At 39.9% G+C, this 27,928-nt stretch overlaps 1 protein-coding gene across 1 annotated transcript in view; it reads right to left on the bottom strand.

Moving 5' to 3' along the window:
- The window catches only part of Pola1 (DNA polymerase alpha 1, catalytic subunit), a 332,579-nt gene extending 322,427 nt beyond the window's left edge, over positions 1-10,152 (bottom strand). The window contains exons 1-3 of the mRNA XM_006990119.4: positions 10,012-10,152; positions 4,560-4,684; positions 1,260-1,356 (exon numbers count right to left, since the gene is read on the bottom strand). Of these exons, the coding sequence (XP_006990181.1) occupies positions 1,260-1,356; positions 4,560-4,684; positions 10,012-10,054 (265 nt within the window). The 5' untranslated portion in view covers positions 10,055-10,152. The remainder of the gene's footprint in view (positions 1-1,259; positions 1,357-4,559; positions 4,685-10,011) is intronic.
- Positions 10,153-27,928: the final 17,776 nt, after the last annotated feature.

Here is a 27,928-nt window from a genome sequence, read left to right as displayed (position 1 = left end):
AGAAAACTTGTGGCTTAGGTGATATTAACTGACTTACCCAAGGCTAGATGGAAAGTGGAAAAGGCAGAACCTGAAGTGTATCCCTTAATTCCACAGGCTATGGAACTGTGTGTTGGATCCACAGATTGGTAGTTCCTCACTATTCCTCTTTTTAGAGGACACTGATAACTGAATCCAGTGACTCAAGCATTCCCTTGTGGTGATATTTTATCTGTGCTTTAATAAATAAAGCTTGCCTGGAGATCAGAGGAATAAGCCAGCCATTATAAGTAAACACAAAAGTCAGGCAATGGAAGCACATGCCTTTAATCCTATCACTTGGCAGGCAAGTCTGGATCTCTGTGAGTTCAAGGCTACACTGCAAACAGAGCCAGGTGTGGTGGCACACGCCTTGAATTCCAACACTAGTTAACAATGGAAGTCTGGAGGTCTGTACAGACAGACAAGAAGTGACAGAGCTGGGCAGGAAGAGGAAATGATGCAGCTGGACAGAGAGCAAATCAGATGGCAGAACAGCAAGGCATATAGGCGTGGGTAGACATGAAGTCACTCGCATTTGGAAGCTGAGGTATTGATGAGGTGAGGTTAGCTTGTGGCTGTTCGTATTCCTCTGTTCTCTCTCAGGCTTTAACCCCTATAACTGGCTCAGTGTTTTTTATTTAATAAGAACATTTAGAAATTCATCTACATTCCCTCTTAATTCGTACATGGTCATGTTCTAGGGGATTTATTCTTAGGTATGTGCCTATTATTTTCTAAAGGGTTCTTAAATCAACTTCCTATTTTTATGCTTCTTCATCTTCAAAAACTAAGGAAAATCTAAACAAAAAATATGTAGCAATGCTGTGACACCATATATTGACTGTCAACCAAACTGACAGGATCCAGAAACACCTAATAGATAAGCCTCTGGGAGGTTCTCTAGATTAAGGTTAACTAAGGTGGGCAGCACCATTCCATAGATACCCTGGACTTAAATAGAAGAAAGCAAACAGAGTACAAAACATTCCTCTCTCTCTACTTACTGACTGCAGATAAAATGTCACTCCTGCCTTCCCAATGATGATGGACTAGAGCCTCAGACTGTGACCTAAATAAGCCTTGCCATCCTTAAGTTGATTTCATCAATTATTTTATCACAGCAAAGAGAAAGATAACTAATGAAAATGCCTCACATCTCCTCAGGCATAGCAACTGCCCCACATGACAATCAAGAAGTAACTAGAACAGTGCCGAGCAGGCAATTTCCTCCCACATACCGTCATCCACGATCCAGTCATCATCCTGACGTGCCTGAACCAGTTTCGAATACTGCTCTTCATCAACTTCTTCATAAACACTTGTGAGGTCCTCAACCTGCCATTACAAAGTTTATGGAAAAGCTTCAAATGGAGTGAAAGTGTTAAACAATTCTGATGAAAAAAAATTGTCAAATTGAAACTGGAATGGCAGCCTGATGGAGTAGCTGCAACCAAATCATGAGTTCTGACATTCAACACCACTGCAGGGTTTTCCTTAAATAGACATCAATTAACTTAGTATTCCTTTTAGGTGGGTGTTAACATAAGATATTAAATGATTCCATTAGCATAATACACTTGTCACACCATCAATTACTCATCTACTCCATAAAAAACAAACTGAATTATAGCCAATTCTTCATTAGCTGCTTTGGGGATTGTTCACATAATTTCTAGACTAGTTTTTCCTATACTTAACAAATGCATAAGGCATAGTGCAACTATTCACCACTAACTGACAAATGCCCTACAAAGACACTAATTTTAGTAACGGTTCAATTAACTAAATAAAATTCAAAGGAAATACCTTACTATGCCCTCCAAAAATGTGCAAAACAAATTTGCTCTATATTCAGTAGGCAAAGAAGAAATGGTTTTTGAGTGATCTGTTTGTCTTACCACTAATCCTCCCTGAAAGTGAGGCCTTGGAAGTAAATGGGGACCTAAGTGGGAAGTCCAGTGAAAGCAGTAAATTCTCAAATCACATTGGCCCATGAATATGAAAGTATCAGGACCACTTCTGCACAGTTAAAGCAATAAATGCACAGATGCACACCATTGCTGTAGCTATCCATAGTGACATGCCACTGACCTGCCAGATTGAGAATATGGCAGACCTCATTTAAAATTGTCCCCTCCTGGCTAGTCGATGGTGGTACACGCCTTTAATCCCAGCACTCGGGAGGCAGAGGCAGGCAGATCTCTCTGTGAGTTCGAGGCCAGCCTGGTCTACAAAGCAAGTTCCAGGATAGCCAGAGGTGTTACACAGAGAAACCCTGTCCTGGAAAAAAAACTGCCCCCTCATTAGGAGTCTGCCTTTTTAAAGGGGAAACATACCAAATATACCAGAAAAGCTAAGATCTTAGGAAAAAACTTGAACACAGCCTTGAGAGCCTAGTAGTTAACAGCTACTATAAAGAATAACTGCAAGATGGGGGTAAAGAGAGAGGGATCTGTGCTTAAGAGGATCTGAGTTCAGTTCCCAGCACCAAATGAGATGGTTCAGAACCACCTATAACTCCAGCTCCAAGAGATCAAACACCTTCTTCTGGCCTCCAGGGGCACCTGCACGCCCATGTGCAAACACATAGGCAGACACACACATATACATAAATAAAAATGTATTTTTAAAAGACACAAGGAAACTTTTATTCTGTCTTCTGCATGTGTGTTACTGAGGATAAACACAGGGCTTTTTTGCTCGTTAGACAAGTCCTCTACCACTAAGCCATATCCCAAGTCCAGTAGACTATCTTTAAAAAGCACACTGCTACTGACCAGCACAAACTCTTTTTAGAACTATACAATTAATAGTACCATGTATAAAGTGATTCAGCCACCTAACACCAACATCTGAAATGCCACAGAGAACTCCTTTATAGAAATTCCTATATTAAAAAAATGCTTTACTCACAAGGCAGTGGTGGCACCCACCTTTAATCCCAGCACTGAAGAAGCAGAGGCAGGAAGACCTCTGTGCATTTGAGGCCAGCCTGGTCTACAGAGTGAGTTCCAACCAAAGCTACACAGAGAAACCCTGTCTCAAAAACAAAAAAATTTACTCCTGCTTCAGAGTAATCCTTTTAGCAACTCTTTATGATCTTACAGCCTCACTTAACTTGAATGGTATCAAATGGCAAAATCCTTTCTATTTTCCTAATCCCCCAATACAATGCAGGCCAGAATTAAATGCGAATATCCCCAAGCCAGCTCACCTAGGTTCAAATAAAGACTCTTCCACTAGGATCTCACTAACCTTCCTGTGCCATGTTACTTCACCTGAAAAGTGTTGTTAATCATAACATCTATTTCATATGATCAGTGGGAAGATTTAATGAAAAGCATATTGGTAAAAGCACTTCAAATGTATGTTAACTCAGAAAGTATATTAGTTGCTATTATCTTCTAGTATTTATTAATCTCTTCCTACCTTTGGCAGTTAAGATACTCAAGAGTGTGGAAGGTGAGGCTAGACAATGTTATGGGTTCTGATTTTGACCTACAGGCCATAAAAAATGGTTTTTTTAAAAAAACAGTAAAGAGTATCCCATTCAATCTTACCAACAAAAAGAAATAAGGCCCAAATTTCCAATGCCGAACCCCATAGCAAATGAGCTTAAGAACAATTCTGAGAAAGTGCTTAGCTATACTACTTAATGTCATTAAAAGTAAAAACATCGGGCGATGGTGGCGCACACCTTTAATCCCAGCACTCGGGAGGCAGAGGCAGGCGGATCTTTGTGAGTTCGAGGCCAGCCTGGTCTCCAAAGTGAGTTCCAGGAAAGGCGCAATGCTACACAGAGAAACCCTGTCTCGAAAAAGCCAAAAAAAAAAAAAAAAAAAAAAAAGCAAAAACACTTCTCATTTCCCTTAAGCAAAGGGACATGCAGTATGCTAAATAAGGGGAAAACACGTGCAACTACTTTCATTTAAAATGGCATACAAAGCTCCAGACGACAACTTTAAAGGGTCTAGTACTCTCCATAATCTGTAACTCTACCTCATGCCACATATGTTAAATATTATGTTGTAAGAATCATAAGTCAGGCCTAGTGATACAGGCCCATAATTCTACCTACTAGGAAAACTTTAAGGCATTAGGATTACAAATTCAATGTTGGGCAGCAGGACACCTTTAGTCAGCACTTGGGAAGCGGAGGCAGGTAGATCTCTGTTGAGTTCGAGGCCAGTCTGGGCTACAAACCGAGTTCTAGGACAGCCAGGACTATTACACAGAGAAACCCTGTAACCCTGTCTAGAAAAACCAAAACAGGAAAAAAAAAAAAAGATTACAAATTCAAGACCACCATGAGCCATTTAAGTAAGCTCCAATCTCAAAACACAAAGTGAAAAAAGGTCTAGGAATGCAGCTCAGTGGTAGAATGCTTACCCAGCATGTAAGAGGTCCTAGATTGTACCTTTGGCCTCCCTACTCTGAAAAAATATTTTAAATATATTAATATTTCTAACAAGGTGAAGGTGACACAGAACTGCCTGCAGGCTGTAAATTAAATAAGACAGGATTAAAACATTACTTACTTCATATTTATACTTCTCACCAGCTTTAGCCTTTTTCAGTCTCTCTAAAGCTTCTTGGCGTCCTTTCTTCGATTTTCTTTCTCGACGAGCTCGAGAAGCTACAAAACTCCCTGAATCTGACACAGCTGAAAAACAAAACCAAGTATATGAGATGTTATAAAATTACCAGCCATATTCCCTCAATACCAAAGGATTGTTTCTAGACACTCATAACCAAGTGAGTATTTTTAGAATGTAAAATAATTCACAACACTCATGTCCAAATATGAAGATACTGTGACTCTCCAGAAATTTCCTCTAATTTCCAGTTAAAAGAGCTAAAGCCAATTATCTTGTTCACTTCTCTGTAGCTGTGATAAAATACTGACTACAAGGCTGGGCATGGCATCACACTCCTTTGATCTCAACACCCAGGAGGCAAGAGCAAGTGGATCTCTGAGTTCACAGCCAGCTGGTCTACATAGTGAGTTCCAGGATAGCCAGGGTTACACAGTGAGACCCTGTCTCAAAAACCAAAATAATAATAGTAGCAATAATAATAATAATAATAAAACCACTAACCATGAGCAACTTCAGGAAGAAAGGGTTTGTTTAGTTATTTACTTATTTATTTATTTATTTATTCATTTATTTATTTATTTTAATTTCATATTAAGTCAGGGAAGGAACCTTCAGTCAGGAACAGAAAAAAAATAAAGGAATGCTGCTTATTGATTTCCTCTCAAAACCACAATCAACTACCGTCCTTATATCTCATCTCCCAGGACCACCTACCCAGGGTTGGTACCTCCCACAGTGGACTGGGCCCTCCCACAGTAATAATCAATCAAGAAAATGCCTCCACGGACTTGCCTACAGACCAATCTGATGGTTTCTCAACTGAGGTTCCCTCTTCCCAGATGATCCTACTTTGTGTTAAAACTAAGCAGCACATGAGTTCTAGTCTTCCCCTAAAAAAGGAAAATCTCAAAATCATGTAGAGAAACATGAAAGATGGATATCAGATTCAACATTTCCATCAGAAGCAACAAGCCATGAGCAACCCAGAGAATCATAAAAGGACAATTTATTTGGTGTTCCATAATTAAAACAAAAGGAGTTAAATAGCATCTATTCTTTGCAAAGTACAAGATGCTACAGAACAGATATTAAAAAGACATAGTCCTTAAATTCAGAGACATACAATCTAACATGGGAGATGAGTAGCAAAGGGCTCTAAAACAATGGTAAATAGCATATGTGCTAATGGAGGTATACAGAAACCACCTGGAATGTCAGAGAAATAGACTGGCTGAAGGAATTTCAAAAGAGGGCTCAGATATTATGACAATATAGGACTACAGTAAAAATTCACAATGAATGAAATGCCCTTTGTAAAATTATTGAAATATAAGAAGACCTAGCCGGGCGGTGGTGGCACACACTTTTAATCCCAGCACTCGGGAGGCAGAGGCAGGTGGATCTCTGTGAGTAGGAGGCCAGCCTGGGCTACCAAGTGAGTTCCAGGAAAGGCGCAAAGCTACACAGAGAAACCCTGTCTCGAAAAACCAAAAAAAAAAAAAAAAAAAAAAAAAAAAAGACCTTGTGTTCACTCATTCAATTTTTGACCATCTATGCTTTGGATCATCACAAACTAGTCATCTCTCTCTCTCTGTGTCCCTCTGTGTCTCTGTCTGTGTCTGTCTGTCTCTCTCTCTCTCCATCCACAGAATTAAGACTTTTATACACATGATGAATAATCAAATCAACAATGCCTGGCAGCCATGAGTTTAGGCTCAGCATGACTGTCACATATGTCTGTGAAATTAAGTGTTTTATTTTATTTGATACTGATTGATTTATTAAGAGGAGTAATCACAGAAAAGGAGACATTGATAAGAGGCATCCTAAAAACATCCATGCTGGAACACTTGTGACATTAAGCTGTTTGACTAAGTGTCTGACTGAATCAGAAAATAAGATCTAAAGAATGTGTACACAATGTTGGCAATAAACTGTTGAAAACTATATCATAAAGGTAAAGTGTAATTACAGATCTTGTTTTCTCCCTAGCTTTCTGGAAATGGAATCTCTGTAGCATCTCAGTCTATTGTTTGATATTCACACCTGACTTTTAAATATATTTTCAGAAAGGCAGTAAGCAAAAATTAAAGAATGCAGATACTTGATGACAGTCATAAAATCTTGAGTGTCATTAAAATGATTAAAAAGAATCTTAAGTAGGCCTACATGAAAAGGGTTCAGAGATTATTGGGCATAGCCATTAAGAATGAATTCAGTGTATTCAGTTCAAGACCTTGACATCCCACAAACTCTCTAGATCTTAAACAGATTTACTCCACAGGCAAAAAACACTGCACCACTACACAAAGTCTGAAATACAAATACAAATAAGACAGCTTCCGTGTCCCCAAAGTTATCACAGTTAAGTAATACAAAAGGACATAAATGGTGCCATAGAAAAATAAGAATGCAGTGGAAATGGAGAGAACCATTAAGTCCAGGAAATTGAGGAAAGTTTCACAGGAGAGGTCTCCAGCAAGCCTAAAAACTGGAATAGAATTTCAACATCACAAAACAGGATAAAAAGTGACAGAAACAGAGGAAGAGGCCTGAGCCAAATTACAAAGAGAAGAAAGTGAAAAGTGTTTCCAGAAACTGAGAGAAAAGCCAGGGTGGAAGCTAATTTCCTTGTAAGAATACACAGCAAGTAGGAAAATTAGAGCCTAGATTCTAGATATTACGGAACAAATGTCCCAGTTCTGTCATTTTCAGTGGGCGACACGAGACCATTAGTAAGCCAGTTCATCGGTGAAGAGTTATCTTGTTTTATTTCATTTCACTGTTTTCTGAGACAGGGTCTCGCTAGGTAATCAGGCTGTCCTTAAATGATGATCCTCCAGCCCCAGCCTCCAAAGTGGTAGGACTGTAGGTATGTGCCTCAATGACAGGTTCGCCTTGTTAAGCTGCCTAGTATCTGAGACTGAGAAATTCTCTCCCTATGTCTTGAGGGTTCACAGAGCCTTTGACCTGCTCTAGTGGGTGCTCCTACAAGTGGGTATTCCTTCCCAGATGCCTTGTAGCTAGGCTATGGACATATAAAATAGTCTCTACCAATGACAAAGAGGGGCTCAGATTTTAAATTGGAGGCTAATGTTCCAAGGAAGGAGACATGCATTAAAAGGAAGTTTGCAAAAAAAAATAGCAACTACTACAGAACTGAAAATGTGAGGCCAGTATATCTCAAGGTATAAACTTCAATATCTGAGTATCTTTCCATAGTTGGCAATGACCTCCTCTCTGGCCCAGTTTTGTGGCACAATGGTAATCACTGTTTCTGGCTAAGCAGCCCCCAGATAGGCTTTCTAGTCCTACATGATCACTGCAAACAACATAGTATTCTAATAAATTTCTTTTATTTAAAGCAACTAGAGTTGGTTCCAGTAGCTGGCTTTTTTGATCATTATTAAACTCCCAATCTCTTTTCATACACAGGAAGAGCTACTTTTAAGACCCTTTCACACTCATGAAAAGGGGAAAACACATCTGCCCCCATAAAGCTGTAAGGATTAAAGAAGAATGGCTATCTCATTTTATATTTAGCAGTACAGAAGAAAATCAGTATGCATGTGTGAAGCGTGGTGTGTGTGTGTGTGTGTGTGTGTGTGTGTGTGTGTAGTTGTAAAATAATCAAAAACATATACACATACATACATTCCACACATCACACCTAGCCAATACTTTCGTCTAGCTCCAGAAAGCAAAAAATAAAGCAAGCAGTTTCCTCAGGGAAGAGTCAATGTGGCACTACATATGACTGTTGATTTTCTTCACTCCATGAAGGTAGAAGCCATATCCACTCTACCCATCATGCTAATGCCAGAGCCTGGCAGAATGCCTATGCCTAGTACCTACGTAATAAATATTTGCTGAACAAACCAATATACCAGATTTTTTTATCATTAAAAACCCCGATGGCTTTCTATGTACAACAGCTAATTACACACCTTACTATTTTTTTGCTACCACTGTCCATGTGTTCCCCCTTCCAACAAAAAAAAGTCTGTATTTTCTTTTTTTAAAACAATGTCTCTAATGCTTCATGTAAACAAGTTAGTAAAAAAGAATAACAATGGGGGGAAAAACACGAAGATTTTGTTTTCAAATCACCACTTGGAGTACCTCCACCCTCCCCAAAAGCAGGCAGAGACAGTAACCTGCAGCAGTCTTTCACATAACAATCTTTTCATCTGCTCTAAAGGAAAAATTCCAGTCACAAGTCCCCAGCAAATACTTAATCAACACCCTGACTTAAGAGGGGTCTCAAGATTGCACAGTATCCTCCAAAGAGTGATTTCTTGATGTTCACAGATGGAGTACAGTTTTTTAGGGTGAAGAAAGGGCTTAGAGACAAATCACTGATAGGGGGCTGCAGACTGTTGTTCATGTTCTCACATCTGACATCCCATTTGTAATCCTGGCTAGTCGACTCTCCAAAATAATTTGTCCTCAAAGAAAAGAGAAAGGCTAAGGAAATTTGGAACGTGTGATTTAAAACTAGCTGAATGCAAAGGAAACTGATTAGGCAGCAAGATCTCATTAATGGCGATGCACACTGAGTGACAGACAGGCCATGTGACGCTAGGCTAAGAAAGTATCTGATTTTAAGTTAGAACTGAAGTTAAGTCACACTTCAGTTGAACACTGCTTAAAATCAGAAATCAGACAAGGCCATCTGCATTTCTGAATCCTACTTCGGGAAATAACTTCAGGAAATAAAAGATTACTACTCACAAACTGCCTGATATACAGGGCATCCAAAATGCTACTCAACAGTTTTTTGGGTTGTTTTTTTTTTTTAACAAACTTCGCCCAAAATGACTACATCTGAATACTATTTCTATGCAGCACTTAAAGAATTTTCCCGCAGAATCTGAAAAATTCTTAACATATAAAGGCAAGATTCATTTGAATATGGTGACAGCGCTTGCAGCTCTCTCCTCTGTAATAATGCCAACAATTTTCCTGGGACTTCCTAGGAACGGAAGCACACGCATGCTCTATCCCGGACCTCAAACCGACACCTGAGAAGGGAGCAACGAAACAGTTCCAATCAGGGGAGAGCAAACGCTGCCGAGACAGGTTGCCGTGAAGTTGTAACCCGCACGTGTGTGCGACTCATCAAAGGAAAGGAAAATAGCCAACGAGAGCGGCGCCCGTCACCAGAGAAGGAAACCTCCCAAACAAAAATTCCTTCAGCCAGTGGCCCCACGAGGAAGCCCCGAGGGTCTCCGCCCAGAAAGATTAAAGTCACCCGCCAAAGAGACCTGAGGGGCGGTCCGAGAGCACGCCACCTTCGGAAGAATTAAAAGCAGAGACCCTCCGCCCCACTCCATCATGCCGCGACCCCCACACTCCCAACCAGATGCCCCGAGCAGCGCTCGGCGCTCACCGCTGGTGCCCAGTTCGCAGTCGTCGCCGTGGACTGGCGCCATGGTCAGGCAGTCTCCCGATTCCGCGCCAAGCAGCCCGAAACTGGCGCGGGGGCCGAGATAGGCGCCAGTACCGAAGCCAATCAGCGGCTCGGAAGGCTGTGGACTTCCGCCCGGAAGGCCACTGACGTGCAGCGCCGAGCCGCGCCCCGCCCCCGGCCTTCCCGCGGGAGCGCATTTGGCGCCCTGTGATGACCCCCGCGAGAAAAGCGGGAACCTCAGCGAGGCCTGAGGAGTTCTGGAGAAGGAAGCGGTCGGGCGCCGAAAAGAAATCCCCCCTAAAGACACTGCGCAGGCGCACGCATGCTACTAAAAAACCTGAAGGATTCGTGGGAAAGGGGTTCTCTGGTCATGAGAAATGATTTTCTGGGAAAAGAAATGCGGGCGGGCATAAAAGGAAAGGACACTGTCTCTGCCTCTCAGTCACTGCTCCGTGTCGGTCCTCCCCACCACCACCCCCCAAAAGAGACTTCCTCACCGTATACAATCTGATTCTTGCCTGGCCCCTTGTCTCTCCGAGTGTGGCTATCCACAAAAATGTATGTCATAACCGAAAAGTGTGTGCACCATCTTAAGCAAATGGCTAAAGTGGCCGCCTTCGAAAGCAACAATCTGACCTCATGAGTACTGATGTAATGCACTTGAAAAACAACAAAATGACTTACCTGGTTTGTGCTTGTTTTGAGCATTTGTTTACTTCTTTAAAGAGACAGTTAACAAAAAATACAATTTTCACCTCAAAGAAAAAAAAAGTTATCAGTAAACTTCACTCTTGGGAAGTTGAGACAAGAGGATAGTAACTTTGAACCCCAGATGGTCTACTAAGTTTGAAGCTGACATGAGCTACAGAGGAAGACCCTGCATCGAAAAAGAGAGATGGATACAGGGAAAAGAAGAGGGAAGGTTTAATGGTCAAACATTAAAAAGAAAAAAGAAATTGAGAAAACAAAAGATGGGAAGTGTTTAATGATATTTCACATTAGAAAGAACAAAGGGTAAATTGATATGTACATACTTAATTGCAACAATATATCAAATACTTATGTATATGAAATCCATAAGCAAAATGTGTATTTTGCCAAGATGATTGAGTTATAAATACTTTCTGTTTCTAATGTTCTCTTTAACATTGGGAGAATTTAGCACTCAGGTGGAGTCATGCTTGGGGTTTGAGTCACATTTCTCTATAACCTTGGCCTGGTTTCAGAGAACTAAGTTTCGTCTTTTATAAAATGTTTCTACTTATCTAAGGAATTATTGTGAAATTTAATTGAAAAAATATCTGTACAATGCTATTAAGATCCCATCATCTGGAGCAGTGAGATGGCCCGTGGGTAAAGGTGCTTGCTGCCCAGGCTGACTCTCTTCTCTGAGTCTGATCCTCTGAACCCACATGGTGGAAAGTAGAAGGAGAGAACTGACTTCCACAAGTTTTCCTCACACTTACACACACACACACACACACACACACACACACACACACACACACTCATACATACATACATGAGCACAAAATATGTAAATGAAATACATTTTTTTCCAAATTAAAGATCCCACCATCTGAGCTGGGTGCAAAGGCACATGCCTGTAACCTCAGCACTCAAGGTGCAGGAGGCGAACAGGTTCCAGGCCATTCTATGCTACATAGTAAGATCCTGTCTCCAAAAAAAAAAAAAAAAAAAAAAAAAGGCCACCACCTAAAAGACAGCTAACGATTTTAAGAGGGTGTTATTATCAATGTAACCAAGTAACCAAAGGGATATAACAGTCAAAATTATGAAATCAAGTGTTTCAATTAGCAGAAACTTTGATCAGTTAATACATTTGATTATGATAAACTTTTTTATGTTGGTGCTTAACACACACTGACCACACTGTCCTTCCTAACTAACCAGCTCAGATGGTGGGATCTTTAATTTGGAAAAAAAATGTATTTCATTTACATATTTGTGCTCGTGTGTGTGTGTGTGTGTGTGTGTGTGTGTGTGTGTGTGTGTGTAAGTGTGAGGAAAACTTGTGGAAGTCACTTCTCTCCTTCTACTTTCCACCATGTGGGTTCAGAGGATCAGACTCAGAGAAGAGAGTCAGCCTGGGCAGCAAGCAAGACATCTATCTATGTTCTTCTTTCTTCTTAGTAATGGAACATGAATTTTCAGCTAGGTGCATTGACAAAAAAGAACACTGTATTTCCAGGCTTTCTGTACCAAGAAAAAGGCTTAGCTATGCAACAAATTTCTATACCACAAAAATGTGGTTTCACTATGGAGTGCTGGGAAAATCTTTTTTTCTTTTATTTTCTTTTTCTCCCCCTTCTCTTTTTGTCTTTTCCAGCAACACAGATTTGATGGCTGAAGGTCCTGCAGCCATCTTGGGTCATGGAATGACTGGAAAGGAAAGTCACATGCTGAAAATGTGGAACAGAATGATAAGATATGGGTCCCCAAATATGGGCCACCATAACACACTTAAGCTGACTAACTCCAGACTTCTACATGAAAGAGAAGTAAATATCAAACATATTTAAAAGCACTAATTTTGAGTTTTCTATTATATTTAGTGGAACCTATTTCTATAAAATAAACTTCTTTTTTACTTTCACCTTTTTCTTACTTATTGAAACTTAATAAAATAGGTACTAGATGAGAGATCCAGCCTCTTGATTTGTATCACACCAAAGCTGATACCCTTTTTCCATTGCACAACTGTCTCTGGTGAATGCCAGTCTATTTCATTTAAATGACAGTAACCATTGAGAGCAGACAAATAACTCCACAGCATCCATTCATTCACCAAATGTTCATCAAGTGCCTATTTCTGGTATTGCTCAAGGCTCTGGAGATATGTTGGGCAAGAATAATTTTTCTGGAGATTATTTTCTACTTCAGCAATCTTTCTTTTATAAACTAGATTTTTTTTTCTTTGAGAGAGAAGAAATAGGAGCAGAGAAGAGACAAAGTGGGGAAAGGAAGGACCTGGGGGTGGGGCAGGAAACAACTACACTAGTGTTGTTTTATCTTTGGCACAGTGACTATGCCTTAATCTACTGCTATCTCAGCCAGCAATTGCAACTTTGCAGTTACCAACCTGCTTCTCTAGCAGTGGCCTGGCTGCTCAGGCTGCAGCCTGGAGAGAATTCTGTTCTGACAGGCAGCGGCTCTGTCGCTGCTGCTAAAGGTAGTTTTAACTATAAATATATATATAGTCTTATATAAATAAGACTCGAGATTCAAAGGCTGGGGTGAAAACCTGCTAGCTCAGGGAGGTTGAGTAGTGCCTAGCTAACCTTCTCTCTTTGCTGGTGTCTCCCAAAAAAAGCAGTCTTCCACTCTGTCAAACAACAACAGAAAACCCTGTGCTACTCCAAACCACTCCCTTCTTCCGGTGCATCTCTCTGTCTCTTCCAGATGCCCTCTGATGCTCTATGTTACTTTCTGTTAGCTAGTTGCTAATTTAGCCTCCTGACCCAAGATTAATTTTATTTAATTAACACAAATGCAAACTTGGGGTTCACAGTGTGAGCAAATGTCCCCCAACACACTAGCCAATGAGATTATATTCTGACATGCTTCCTAGGTATGCTTCTTATAGAAAATCACCAAATTAGCACTTTGGTCTCAATATCTATGTGAGTTTGTTCACATGAATCTAGACCCTGTGCCTGATTTTCTTTAGGTAATATTGGCAAAATCAGCTTTAGGGTCATAGAAAGATTCTAAGCTCAACCAGGCAATGTTATATATTCGTAGCTGTGAAAGGACCATCTACTAGCTGGAAAAAAATAGTAACAGAACTTGCATAATATGCTCTTAATGGTCCACAAAGAGTCTGAGTGACAGGAGGGATATAGAACTGTGCCCAAGTTCAAACCATTTCCCCTTCTGCATAAAATGTAAAAGCCTTCTCTTGTCTTACCTCCCTAAAAAGATGCATGGCACTGATGACTACCAAAGGGCTTCTCCTCCTATTCCTGGACAAAGCACACCACTCTGGATGACATTTGCTACTCTGTGCCCATGAGGTGCTGTAGTGTCTGATCCTAATGGAGTTTGGTTGAGTCCTTGGCCTAACAGCAAGTACTCTGAGACTGAGACCAACTGAGTCAACACCCAATAGAGATGATTTAGCTCAAAATGAAATCCATGTCACCTCTAAAACAAGAATGAATGAGACCATCCAAATCAGGGACCAGACAGACTGGAATCAATGAATCTAACAAGGGACAGAGAAAAACAGGTACATATCAGGGTTTCCCTAGCTTTAACACAAATAATCTCTTAATTAATTCACAGTAGATGTATGTTATTATTCTGGCTGCCCAGTATCTTGCTGTCTGTGGGTCACTTTCTATATTCTGGATTTTGGAGGAGACAAACTATCAGCCTACAAACGGAAAGTGTTTCTGTCCCAGCAATGCTGCTAGCTACAGCATGAACGTGTCTCACTAGCCATTTCCATAAGGGATTTTGATTTTGGAGCTAGTGACACACACACACACACACACACACACACACACACACACACACACACACACACACACACAAGCTGAGCAGTATACAGAACCACTGCAAATGCCAGTGTCCAGGCCACATGCAGAAATAGCCAAGATGCCCTTCACCAGAAAGTGCAAAGGTGTGAGCTTACCAGAGATTTCATCTTAAGATTCTCCCTTTGTCCCTGCTCACTTCAGCTGAGTTCTCCTAGACAGTCTGTGAGCTACTTGATATTCTCTCAGAAACTACTATTCCTTTTCTTCCTCATCATCACCATAGCCTGCCTGCATCCCCTCCCTCCTTCCTCTTCCCATTGAAAATCAGTTTCTGTTGCTATTTCTAATATCCCTCTGAAACACCAACGTAATTTTTTACTTTATGCTTGCTTCACATGAACTAAGAAATCTCCTGATTAATATTTCAGACACTTGTGTACAAAGAAGAATGCCAGACAGAGGATGAAAGCAGTCTTCAATTTGAAAATAATGATCCCCACAATCAACTAACAGGTGATTGTTCCACTTAAAACATGTCTTTTGCCGGGCTGTGGTGGCGCACGCCTTTAATCCCAGCACTCGGGAGGCAGAGGCAGGTGGATCTCTGTGAGTTCCAGGACAGTCTACAGATCGAGTTCCAGGACAGGCTTCAAAGCTACACAGAGAAACTGTCTCCAAAAACAAAAACAAAAACAAAAACAAAAAACAAACAAAAAGAAAACATGTCTTTTATGAGCTTAAGTAAAGTAGGACTGTCCCTAAGAGAATATCTTTGGAAGTTCAAAGAGAATTCAGCCAATACCTACAACACTAAGGACAAAAATCTGGGCTGTGAAGACTCAGAAGGGTAACTCCAAGAATCCTCCTCTACAGAAGGCCAGCACTTGGCACTCCCAGACCGTAGTCCCAGAGACACACTCTCACTAACCAGAGAGCCCCTCTGTGAGATCTGACCTTCATAAATATAGCTGTCTTGTCTCTAATTGTATTCAGTCATTAAAGAGTAAATTCAACATCTTTTTTATTCATTTCTTGAAGGCAAAATAATTTTGTAAGATCTGGTTTTCCAGCTGTACTAAGCTGAGAAGAAGGGGAGCGATACTAGAACTAGACATTAATTGTTCTGTTTCATAACCATTCCATATCATATTGTTAGTAACACTTGAGCTATTAGCTAAGTCCAGAAAAATGGACAGTAACTTAAATGTGTGTGATTATATAAATATATTACTACGTTTTACAGCCTATAAGAGTTAATCTTGAAGACCAGAATATAAAGAGGCTATCTCTTTGGATGACTTGAATCCTAATCCCCATAGTCCTAGGAACTTCTGGACAGAAAATTCCATTTTATGGGGATGACCATAAAACTTAGTTAATTATATGTAGATAGCTTTGTGAGTGATATATATATATGTGTGTGTGTGTGTAACATATATATATTACACATATATATTACATATACATATACATACATATATTACATGTATATATATTATATATATATATTTTAGTTTTTGGTTTTTATTTTGTTGGTTTTTAGCCCAAACTGGCCTTGAACTCCTGATCAACCTGCTTCTACCTCCCAAGTGGTAGGATTACCTACAACTACATCATATACATCTTAATTAAATAGCATTAATATAACCAAAAATATAGAATGAAAATTTACTGTCTTAGAGAAACACTTTAATACCATCAATTTTAGCATTAAGCCAATGCATAATGTCCCTGGCCCTGCTCTCTTACAGAATAATGTTTACTTCATGCCTTTAAGCAAACCAAAATGAATTATTCACCAGTCAAAAGATCTTCTGTGATAACAGGGCCTTGGATCATTGTGTGAATATGCAATGTCACTCTGAATGAAAACCTCTCCTAAAGAGCACTACTATTGTTTCAAAACCTTCTAAAACATCAGGGAAAACTACCACTCTGGAATTGACAACTTGAACTAGCAAGTATTAAAGTTACTGGATAGGGCAAGAAGATGACTCAGCAGATAAGGGTGCATGCTGCTAAGCCTGACAACCTGAGTTTCATCTCCGGGACCCACATAGCAGAAGGAGAGAACTGACTCCCACAAGTTGTCTTCTGACCACCATACATATACTGTGGGACACTCACACACACCACACCACTCGCACTAAGTAAATAAGTAAATGCAGTTTTAAAAATCTAACACAAAATTTAAACAAGGTTAACAAAGACGGCCAGTATGAATTTCAGAAGAGGAAGACAGCATGAGGGTTTCATAAATTACATCTGGTCAATCTTCTATAAAGCAGTGGTTCTCAGCCTGGCTTCAAATTTGAATCATCTGAGTGGCTCTTCCAAATGCCAGATCTTCTGAGGATGAGACACTAACATGCAGCCAAAGCTGAGGACAAGCATCCTCAATGGAGCATTGCTGAACTTCAGTGGGATGGGTAACCTGCAGAGAAACAGTCAGCCAAACAGTATGTAGGCACAAGTGCTTGGGTCCAACTCCTACCATAAGGCAGAAGGGCTCATCCTTTACCTGAATCTCATGTTATTCAGTCCTGTGGCTTCCTGTAATTTGAATAATAACTAGGTTTATAAAAAGAGTGAAGGGTTTGCTTTATAGCCATTGGCTTTAAAAGATCATCCTAGAAACAGGAAACAAAAGGTGCTGAAAGCCATGGTGGGGGGATGTATGTCAAACATTACTTGGAAGGCAAATCTGCGGAAAATTTCATATAGATATATAAATTTGACACCCTTCAGAACATATATGTTATCCTTAGATCCAGATGAAACATTACCTCTTGATTGACGTTTACTCTCATTCTCCTCCGTTGCCATAAATAATGTTTAGCTGCACTTACTGATGCCTATACTCAGGATACCTGTACCTTTTTGATTCAGTGGACACATTCCTAATGAGGCCTCTTAATCCTTACTTGAATTTTACAGGTTGTCCATTTCCTTACGTTCTTAACTAAACCTCTCAACTTGAGATGATTGTAAATTCACAAGCAGTTGTAAGAAACAATGCAGAAGGAGTCCACATACTCTTTACCCAGTACACAAATAATCAGCCAAGCTTATATGTGGGCACAGATGTGTGAACACTTTACCTAGTACCTCCCAATGGTAGGATCTTGACATTAGCCATGGATATAGACTAACCTGTGTGTGCTCTATTTTTATAATTATGTGTACCCGCGTCTATACAAACATGTTTATTTCTCTTGGATAAATACTTAAATCATGGGATTGCTGGTAAATACATGTTTATCTTTCAAATAAACTGCTCATTTTAAGGTGACTGAGCCACTTTTCATTCTCCCAGCAATGTGAGAGATCCAGGCATTATGCATCGTCAGCAGTACTGTCAGATTCTATTTTAAATTCCTTCCTAGTGGTGCATATTAATATGCTATTGTGAATCTTAGCATGCACTTCTGGGGTGACTACTGATATTAAGAGTTTTCACGTGTGCTTTTAGCCACTTATAACCTTTTCCCCCTCGCTGCATATATTGTTTCATTTCCTGCTTTAATGGAGCAGTTCATATGGTTCTTTTTTATTTCCTCTTTTGGTATAGGAGTTAATGTATTTTAACTTATTAGTGATTGCCCTGAGATTTACAAGTATACATTTTAAAATAACAGAAGTCCACTTCCAAATTATACTGAAATACAGATAACTTTTCTTCTTAATTTCTTTTATTTTTTTAGATATACCCATTGGGACTGGGCTCCACCGCTCTGCATTTTGATTGGTTGTGGTTTTCTGTAGTGGTCTCTATCTGTTGCAAAGAGAAGTGTCCTTGATGACGGGTAAAGACTTTTATTACCACTCCTAGCCTTAACTGAGGAGCTTCTGAGGGACAGAGTGAGTTTTCTTTAAGAGTATGGGCACTGGTAGCTCAACAACACTCCAGAGGAAGGCCCCTACACCCAGGAATATATGGGTAGCCAAATTGGATTTGATAGGTTATTAAAAACTAAAAGAGGACATGAAGTTGAGGATGCAGGGAGATGGTGGTGGATAGGGGAGACATTAAGGGGAGAATTTGGGGGTGAATATGATTAAATTGCATTGTATGAAATTCTTGAAAAATTAATAAAATATTTGTCAAATTTTATTACATTTATTTAGGAAAGTTAAGAGATGAGGTGGATGTGGAAAGCATTAAGGACAGGAGTAGGGTGAATATGATCAAAATACACTGTATGAAATTCATAAAGATTAATAAAATATTTTTAATCTTATTTATGTATTCATTGTGTATTTACATGTGCATGCATATGTACATGTGTGCGTGCGTGCGTGCGTGCGTGCGTGCGTGCGTGCGTGTGTGTGTGTCATGCCATGCATATGGAGGTCAGAGGACAACTTAGAGTACAGTTCTCTCCTTTCACCATATAGATCCCAGGGAATGAATGAATGCAGGTCATCAGACTTGGCAGCAAGCACCTTTACCCAGTGAGCCATCTCATCAGACCAAATGCCAGGTGTCTTTAACTGAGTGTTCCCAGCTCCTCATCCCCTTGCCTCGGTACATTGGTGCCAGTCATGTCATTTATTCATGTGCTATAACTAGTCACTACATAGTCACTCTGTTTTCAATGGTTGGTTTAGATTAACTAGGAGTAAGAAATGGCTTTTACCTTCATCTGTTCCTTACTTGATATGCTTCTTTCTCCATGCAGATCCCAATTCTGAACTACCCTATTTTTCTTCTGCCCAAATTTCATTAACATTTCTTGTAGGAGGAGGCTGGTGATGAATTTCTTTCTGCTTTTATTTGTCTGAAAAGTCTTTATTACTTTTTGGTGTGCTTTTGCAGATTTAATTTTTGAAGACCATGCTTATAATAAGAAGTTATTTGAATGCCACATATAAAAGAAAAAAAACCAAGAAAGCATTGTAAGTAACATTTAATTTCCTACAAGAGAATAATCACTAAAATATGGTAATTATCTAAAACGATGAAGATTTTAGCAATCTCTAAGGGTCCCCATATTTTGATATAAAATAGATGGACAGGACTCAAACAGCTTTAGGAGTAGTGAAAAACTTTGGTAATTGACATAACATTTTTGTTGTATCACTATTTCAAAGTTACACAAAAGATTATAAAATCAAAATAACAAAATTCAGACAATTAAGCTTGAGAGAGAGAGAGAGAGAGAGAGAGAGAGAGAGAGAGAGAGAGAGAGAGAATTATTACATATCCACAATAATGGGAAACAAAGGTGAGACTCCAGCCAGAGAAGCAGTGAAGCTAACTGCAGATCTTTACCTCTCTTTGCTCCTCCAAATCCAATCCCCCATCTCATCCCTAGCTCTGTGGCAGACCACCTGCTGCATCCTCCCATCCCACCCTGCTCCCATCTCCCGTGGATCACACAGATCTTCCCTCTCAAACTTCATTGCCCAGACTCACCAAATTCTCCCATCCCTCACTCCAACAGGCATTCCCTGGGAACTCAGAGGCAGGGAAACAGGTAAGCTAACTGCAAATCTTTACCTCTTTCTCCATTCCTCCAAGTCCAACCTCCCAGTCTCATTTCCAACTCTAGAGCAGATCACCTGCTGTGGCCTCCTCTCCCATTCCTCACCTCCTGCATTCCTCCCTGCTGTGGACCCCTTAAGCCCCACATCCTAGCCAATCCTCATTCCTAAGTGTCAGCTCCCAATACCTAGAAACACATTTACCTGAACTCCAAGTGATCACATCTATTAGGATCCCAGAAGAATTTCCTGCCATGCAACACATAGCCACCACACTCTCCTAAGAACCAGAGAGGGCAACAGAGCCCAAGGAACAATACACCCACCCAACAAGGACAAGACCAGATATCAGCACCTAGAACTATAATCTTCCCAAATGCAGATGTCTAGACACCAGCATAAGAACACAATTAATAACATCCAGAACAATAATATGTCTGCAAGAGGACCCAGCAACCCTACCACAGCAGGCCCTGAGAATTGCAACATAGCTGAAGCACAAAACAAAGACCTTAAAATAGCCTTTATGAATATGTTAGAGGAAATAAATAAATCCCTTACAGAAATCAACAAAAACACAAGCAAACAGAGGAAGGAAGTAAATAAAACAGTTTAAGATCTAAAAGTGGAAACAGAATCAATAAAGAAAACTCAAACAGGCTAGAGAGATGGCTCAGAGGTTAAGAGCACTGGCTGCTCTTCCAGAGGTCCTGAGTTCAGTTCCCAGCAACCACATGGGGGCTCACAACCATTTTGAATGAGATCTGGTGCCCTCTTCTGACAGGAGGGATACATGCAGACTGAACACTGTGTGTGTGTGTGTGTGTGTGTGTGTGTGTGTGTGTGTGTGTGTGTGTGTGTGTGTGTGTGTGTGTAAAAGAAAGAAAAGAAAACTCAAACTGCCTAGGGTAAGGTGGCACTCACCTTTAATCCCAGCACTCAGGAGGCAGAGGCAAGCAGATCTCTGAGTTCAAGGCCAGCCTAGTCTACAGGACAAATTCCAGGACTGCCAGGGCTACACAGAGAAACCCTGTCTCAGGGGGAAAATAAAATTAAAAGAAAACCAAGTCTGATGGAAATCTTGAAATGAAAAATTTATCAACTTGAACAGGAACCTCAGAGACAAGCCTTACCAACAGAATACAAGAGATGGAATCTCAGGCATTGAAGACACAATAGAAAAAAAATGGATACCTCAGTCAAAGAAAAATGTTAAATCTAAAAAAAAAATCCTGGCAATCTAAGATACTAGGAAAAGACCAAACCTAATAATAATAGGAATAGAGGAAGGAGAAGAATACTAGCTCAAAGGCCCAGGAAATTTTCAACGAGATCATAGGAGAAATTTTTCCTAACCTAAAGAATGAGATGCCTATAAAGGTAAGAGAAGCATATAGAACACCAAATAGATTGGACCAGAAAAAAATGTCCCATCACCATATAATAATCAAAACACTAAACATATAGGACAAAGAAAAAATATTAAAAGCTACAAGGGAAAAAGACCAAGTAACATATAAAGACAGATCTATTACAATTACATCTGACTTTTCAATAGAAACTCTAAAAGCCAGAAGGGCCTAAACAGATGTACTATAGACTCTAAGAGACCACAGATGCCAGCCAAGATTACTATCCCCAACAAAACTTTCAATCACAATAGATGAAGATATTAAGACATTCCATGATAAAACCAAATTTAAACAATATCTATCTGCAAATTTAGTCCTACAGAAGTTTCTAGAAGAAAAATTCCAATGCAGAAAGGTTAACCACATCCAAGAAGACAACAAAGAATAAATAATTTCAGACCAGCAAATCAAAAGAGGAGGAAAAGCCCACATAATCACAACAAAGTAACTTGAATAACAAACATTGCTCATCAATAACTCTCAACATCAATGGTCTCAATTCCCCCAATAAAAAGAAACAGCCGGGCGGTGGTGGCGCACGCCTTTAATCCCAGCACTCGGGAGGCAGAGCCAGGCGGATCTCTGTGAGTTCGAGGCCAGCCTGGGCTACCAAGTGAGTTCCAGGAAAGGCGCAAAGCTACACAGAGAAACCCTGTCTCGAAAAACCAAAAAAAAAAAAAAAATAAAAAAAAAAAAATAAAAAGAAACAAACAGAGGCCGGGCGGTGATGGCGCACGCCTTTAATCCCAGCACTCGGGAGGCAGAGGCAGGCGGATCTTTGTGAGTTCGAGGCCAGCCTGGGCTACCTAGTGAGTTCCAGGAAAGGCGCAAAGCTACACAGAGAAACCCTGTCTCAAAAAACCAAAAAAAAAAAAAAAAAAAAAAAAAAAAAAAAAAAAAAAAAAAAAAAAAAAAAAAGAAACAAACAGACTGGATTTGTAAACAGGATTCATCCTTCTGCTGCATCCAAGACATATACCTTAACATCAAGGATAGATATCAACTTAGGGTAAAAGAATGGAAAAAGACAAGAAGCATGCTGGCATAGCCATTTTAATAACTAACTTGACTTCAAACCAAAACTAATCAGGAGTGATAACAAAGGACTCTACATACTCATTAAAGGAAAAAATCATCAAGAGTACACTGTAATTCTTAACATCTGTGCACCAAATACAAGGGCACCCAAGTTTGTTAAAGATATACTACTACAGCTTAAATCACATATTAACCCTCACATACTGATAGTGAGAGACTTCAGTACCCCAATCTCACCAATTGACAGGTCATCCATACAAAACTAAATAAAGAAATGTTGGAGCTAACTGGTGTTATAAACCAAATGGACCTAACCGATATTTAAAGAGCATTTCACCCAAACAAAAGAATATTCCTTCTTATCTGCACTTCATGAAACTTTCTTCAAAATTGGCAACATTCTTATAAACAAAGCAAGTCTCATCAGATACAAGGAAAATGAAATACCACCCCTCCATCCCCCCACCCCCCGCGCCCGCCGCATCCTATCAGACCACCACAGATTAAAGCTGGGTATCAACAACAGAAACAACAGAAAACCTACAAACTCATGGAAAATGAACAACTAACTGTTGAATAAAAAAATGGGTCAACTCACTGTTGCACACCCTAGCACAAAGTTTGAGAGAGGTAATATTATAAAAACAACAACAGCTAACTACTGTAGGTACATTTGTTTCTCACCATTGTGCTCAGGACTTTCTAATTCATTTCTCGCTAATTTTTCTGTTTTATGTATGAGCAAAGAGACCAAGAATCTAAGTGAGTTGCCCAAAGACTTATGATAGTTCAAGGTGGAACCAGGCCTGAAGTTTCTAAACACACCACTCTACCGAAGCCATAAGTCAATGTATTGCCCAAATATTGTTTCCTCAATGAAAAGCCTTTATCTTTTAATCCCAGACCAACTTGTTTGTCTTTACTCAGGGTCTTCTTGGAGTACAGAGTCCTTGTTACTGCTATATTAGCACATGCACGTGTTGTGTTGTATGATATTTTGGGTGTTCGGACAAAGCTTGCCTGGAGATCAGAGGGCAGAGCTAGTCACTAGTTAACCATAGAGGCCAGGCACTGGTGGCACACACCTTTAATCCCAGCTCTTGGGAGGAGGAAGAAGGAAGACCAGGAGTTCAAAGCCATCCTGGGCTATACAAGATTGACAAAGTCTAAAAGAGAAACAGCTGGGCAGTGGTGGTACACACTTTTAATCCCAGAATTAGAGAGGTGGAGACAGGAATATAAAGTGGGTAAAGACAGGATCTCCACCCCCCCAATTTGGTCTGAGGTTTTGTAAGAAGTTTCTAGTGGCTGCTGCTCTGCTTCTCTGATCTTTGAGCTTTCACCCTCTGACTCTGGGTTTATATCATTAAGATTACTTAGTCATTGTTATTCTGCTCTACTAGTACCAAGAGCTATATTTGTTGTCCCTCATCCCACTGTTAGGATCTTGGAGAAGTCCCACAAAAGACTACCATCCATGTATGCAATCATCAGGAGTGTTTATTATTTCGAGAAAGATTCCAGCATGCTGGGGTCAACCACCCTACACAAAGGCAAAATGGCAATGACCCTGAGAAGAGCTTGCAGGCTTCTTTTAAGTACAGCTAAGGGGAGGTCCTAGGGCAGCTAGGTCATCTTAGATATGATTGGCTTAAGCAAGTGGCAATCATATTAGTACATTCTAATTAGCTAGGACTAGTCAGGGGCTGATTAAGGCTACAGCTTTTCCATTTTGGGGCAGGCCTGGACAAGTCCCAGGCTTTGTCCTTATTTGGTTATCTGCTGGCTATGGCTCAGGCCTGGCCTGGTACTGCACATACCAGGCCTCCTCATCCTTGCTATTGGGAGGTGTTGGAGACTAATTGTCTTTTGCTCATGGCTCTTCCTCAGAAACTGGTTGCTTAGTCTCAGGAAGCTGAAATTGAGGCCTTATCTCTGAGAGAAGACTGAGCAGCCTGTTACAACTTCTGCTTAGTCCTCTTACCCACCACTCCCTTAATGTTAGTGTCAGTAACATGGGATGCAGGGACTCAGTTAATAGATTTAAAAGAAGTGAATGAAGAAGAAACACGAGGCCACTCTTCTGTGAGGCAGAAAAACAAACACGTGGGCCAGATGCTTGCTTTCATATCTTGGGAACAGGGTTGGGCTCCAGTGTTGACAGATCTTCAGGGAACCACTTCTGGACAGAATGCTTCTGGCTCTTCATGTTTAGTAGAGAATGATGGCCAGGAGAGTGTGAGGTGACTGTTTTACCTGTCAAATCCTTGTCAATTTTAGTCTGTGCTTTATTTTTAAAGGCAGTTCTTAAAGAGGCAAGATATTTGCCATCTATACAGAGATTTATTTTTCTTTTCCTTTTCTTAAGGACAGGTTCTCACTTTGTAGCCCAGGCTGTCCTGGAATTTACTATGTATCCCTGTGGTGGTATTGTGTTCCCCAAAATATTGTGTACCTTAATAAACTTACCTGGGGTCAGAGAACAGACAAGCCACTAGTTAGGCGGTGATAGCACACGCCTTTAATCCTAGCATTCCAGAGATAGAAATCCCTCTGGATCTCTGTGAGTTCAAGGCCACATTGGAAACAGCCAAGCATGGTGACACGCCTTTAATCCCAGAAAGCCAGCCTTTAATCCCAGGGAGTGGTGGTAGAAAACAGAAAGATATATAAGGCGTAAGGACCAGAAACTAGAGGCATTTGGCTGGTTAAGCATGTGGCTGGTTAAGCTTCAGGCTTTCCAGCAGCAGTTCAGCTGAGAGCCATTGGGATGAGGACACAGAAGCTTCCAGTCTGAGGAAACAAGACCAGCTGAGAAGTTGACCAGGTGAGGTTAACTGTGGCTTGTTCTGTCTCTCTGATCTACCAGCATGGACCCCAATAACTCGCCTCGGGTTTGATTTTATTAATAAGAACTTTAAAGATTCCTGCTACATATCCCAGAACGGCCTTGAATTTACCTCAATCCTCCTGCCTCAGCCTTCTAAGTGTATGAGATCACAGATATGAGTCACCACACCCAGCTTTATCCAGAAATTTCTAATTGGGGCATTAGAGTTTTCTGCAACCACCACAGAGACTCTTGGGAGTCAAGAAGGTAATTTGGTTCAACATGACTATGTTTGTTTGAAAGAAAATGGTCTCAAAAGGGAGTGGAACTATTAGGAGGTGTGGCCTTGTTGGAGTAGGTGTAGTCTTGTTGGGTGTCAGTGTGGAGACAGGCTTTGAGATCTCATATATGCTAAAGCCATGCCCAGTGCCACAGTCCACTTCCTGTTGCCTGTGAGTCAATATGTAGGACTCTCAGCTCCTTCTCCAGAATCATGTCTACCTGCATGCTGCCTTGCTACCTGCCATGGCAATAATGAACTCTGAAATGTAGTGAGCCATCCCAATTAAATATTTTCCTTTATAAGAGCTGCCATGGTCATGGTGTCTATTCAGAGCAACAGAAATCCTAACTAAGACAATGACTAAGTATACAGTGTTGGTTTAAACTTTGTGAGTCTAACTCTGAATAGTTTATTTTAGGCATATTTTAAGCACAAAACAATTTGATGAAAATTTTCATAATGATATATGCTTACAATAAATCATATATAAGTCTCCTTGAAGAACAAAATAAGCTAAATAAAGACTGGATACAACTCCATCAAAAAAAAAAGAAAAGAACAGAAAAATGACTCAAGACATAAATTAGCAAATAAAGACTTTCTAGAATTGAATGAAAATGAATACACAACATACCCAAACTTATGGGATACAAGGAAGGCCATTCAAAGAGGCAAGTTTATAACATTGAGTGCCTACATTAAAAAAAAATGAAGTGATCTCATACTAGGAAATTAACAGCACACCTGAAAGTTCAAGAACAAAAAGAAGAAATCACACCTAAAAGAATTAAACAGCAAGAAATAATCACACTCGAGGCTGAAATCAATAAAATAGAAACAAGAAAAAACAATCAATGAAACCAAGAGTTTGTTCTTTAAGAAAATCATGAAAATCATTAAGATTGGCAAACTCATATTGAAATTAACTAAAAGACAGAGAGAAAGAATATCCAAATTAACAAAATTAGAGGTGAAGCTGGGTGGCAGTGGCGCACACCTTTTAATCCCAGCACTTGGGAGGCAGAGCTAGGCGGATCTCTGTGAGTTCGAGGCCAGCCTGGTCTACAGAGCGAGATCTAGGACAGGTACCAAAACTACAAAGAGAAACCCTGTCTCAAAAAACAAAAAAAAAATTAGAGATGAAAAGGAAGACATAAGAGACACCAAGGAAATTCAGAGAATCATAAGGACATACTTTAAAAATCTATATTCCAACAAATTGAAAAATCTAAAAGAAATGGATAATTTTTTAGATACATACAATTTACTAAAGTTAAATCAAGATTAGATAAGCAATCTAAACAGATCTATAACCCAAAGTGAAATAGAAGCTGTCATTAAAAGTTTCACAACAACAACAAAAAGCCCAGGACCAGATGGTTTTATCGCAGAATTCTTTTTCTTTTCTTTTCTTTATTTTATTTATTTATTCATTTATTTATTTATTTGGGTTTTTGGAGACAGGGTTTCTCTGTGTAATAGCCCTAGCTGTCCTGAAAATGGCTTTGTAGACTAGGCTAGCCTCAAACTCACAGAGATCTGCCTGCCTCTGCCTCTGCCTCCTGAGTATTTGGATTAAAGGCGTGCACCACCACACCTGACTGCAGAATTCTACTAGACTTTCAAAGAAGAGTTAAGGCCAATGGTCCTCAAATTCTTCTACAAAATAGAAACAAAAGGAGCATTGCCTAATTCATTTTATGAGGCCACAGTTACCCTGATACCCAAACCACATAAAGATTCAACAAAGAAAGAGAATTACAGACCAATTTCCCTTATGAACATTGATGCAAAAAGTCTCAATAAAACACTTGCAAAGAAAATCCAAGAATACATCAAAAAGATCATGCATCATGATCAAGTAGACTTCATCCCAGAGATGCAAGGATGGTCCAATATATAAAAATAAGTAAATATAATCCATGATATAAAGAAACTGGAATTAAAAAAACCACACACAATCATCTCATTAGATAGAGAAAAGGCCTTTGACAAAATCTAGCACCCTCATGATGAAAGTTCTGGAGGGATTAGGGATACAAGGGATATACCTAAATATGACAAAGGCAGCTAACAGCAAGCCCATGGACAACATGAATTTAAATGGAAACTCAAAGCAACCCCACTAACATCAGGAACAAGACAAGGTTGTCCATTCTCTCCATACCTATTCATTTTAGTAATTAAATTCTTAGCTAGAGAAATAAGACAACTGAAGGAGATCAAGGGGATATAAATTGGAAAGAAAGAAGTCAAAGTATCTTTATTGGCAGATGATATGATAGTACACTTAAGTGATTCAAAAAATTCCACAGGGAAACTCCTACAGCTGATGAACACT

The sequence above is a fragment of the Peromyscus maniculatus genome, chromosome X (genome assembly GCF_049852395.1).
Source record: "Peromyscus maniculatus bairdii isolate BWxNUB_F1_BW_parent chromosome X, HU_Pman_BW_mat_3.1, whole genome shotgun sequence".
Classification (NCBI taxonomy): Eukaryota; Metazoa; Chordata; class Mammalia; order Rodentia; family Cricetidae; genus Peromyscus; species Peromyscus maniculatus.
This window is presented reverse-complemented; position numbering and strand designations above follow the sequence as displayed.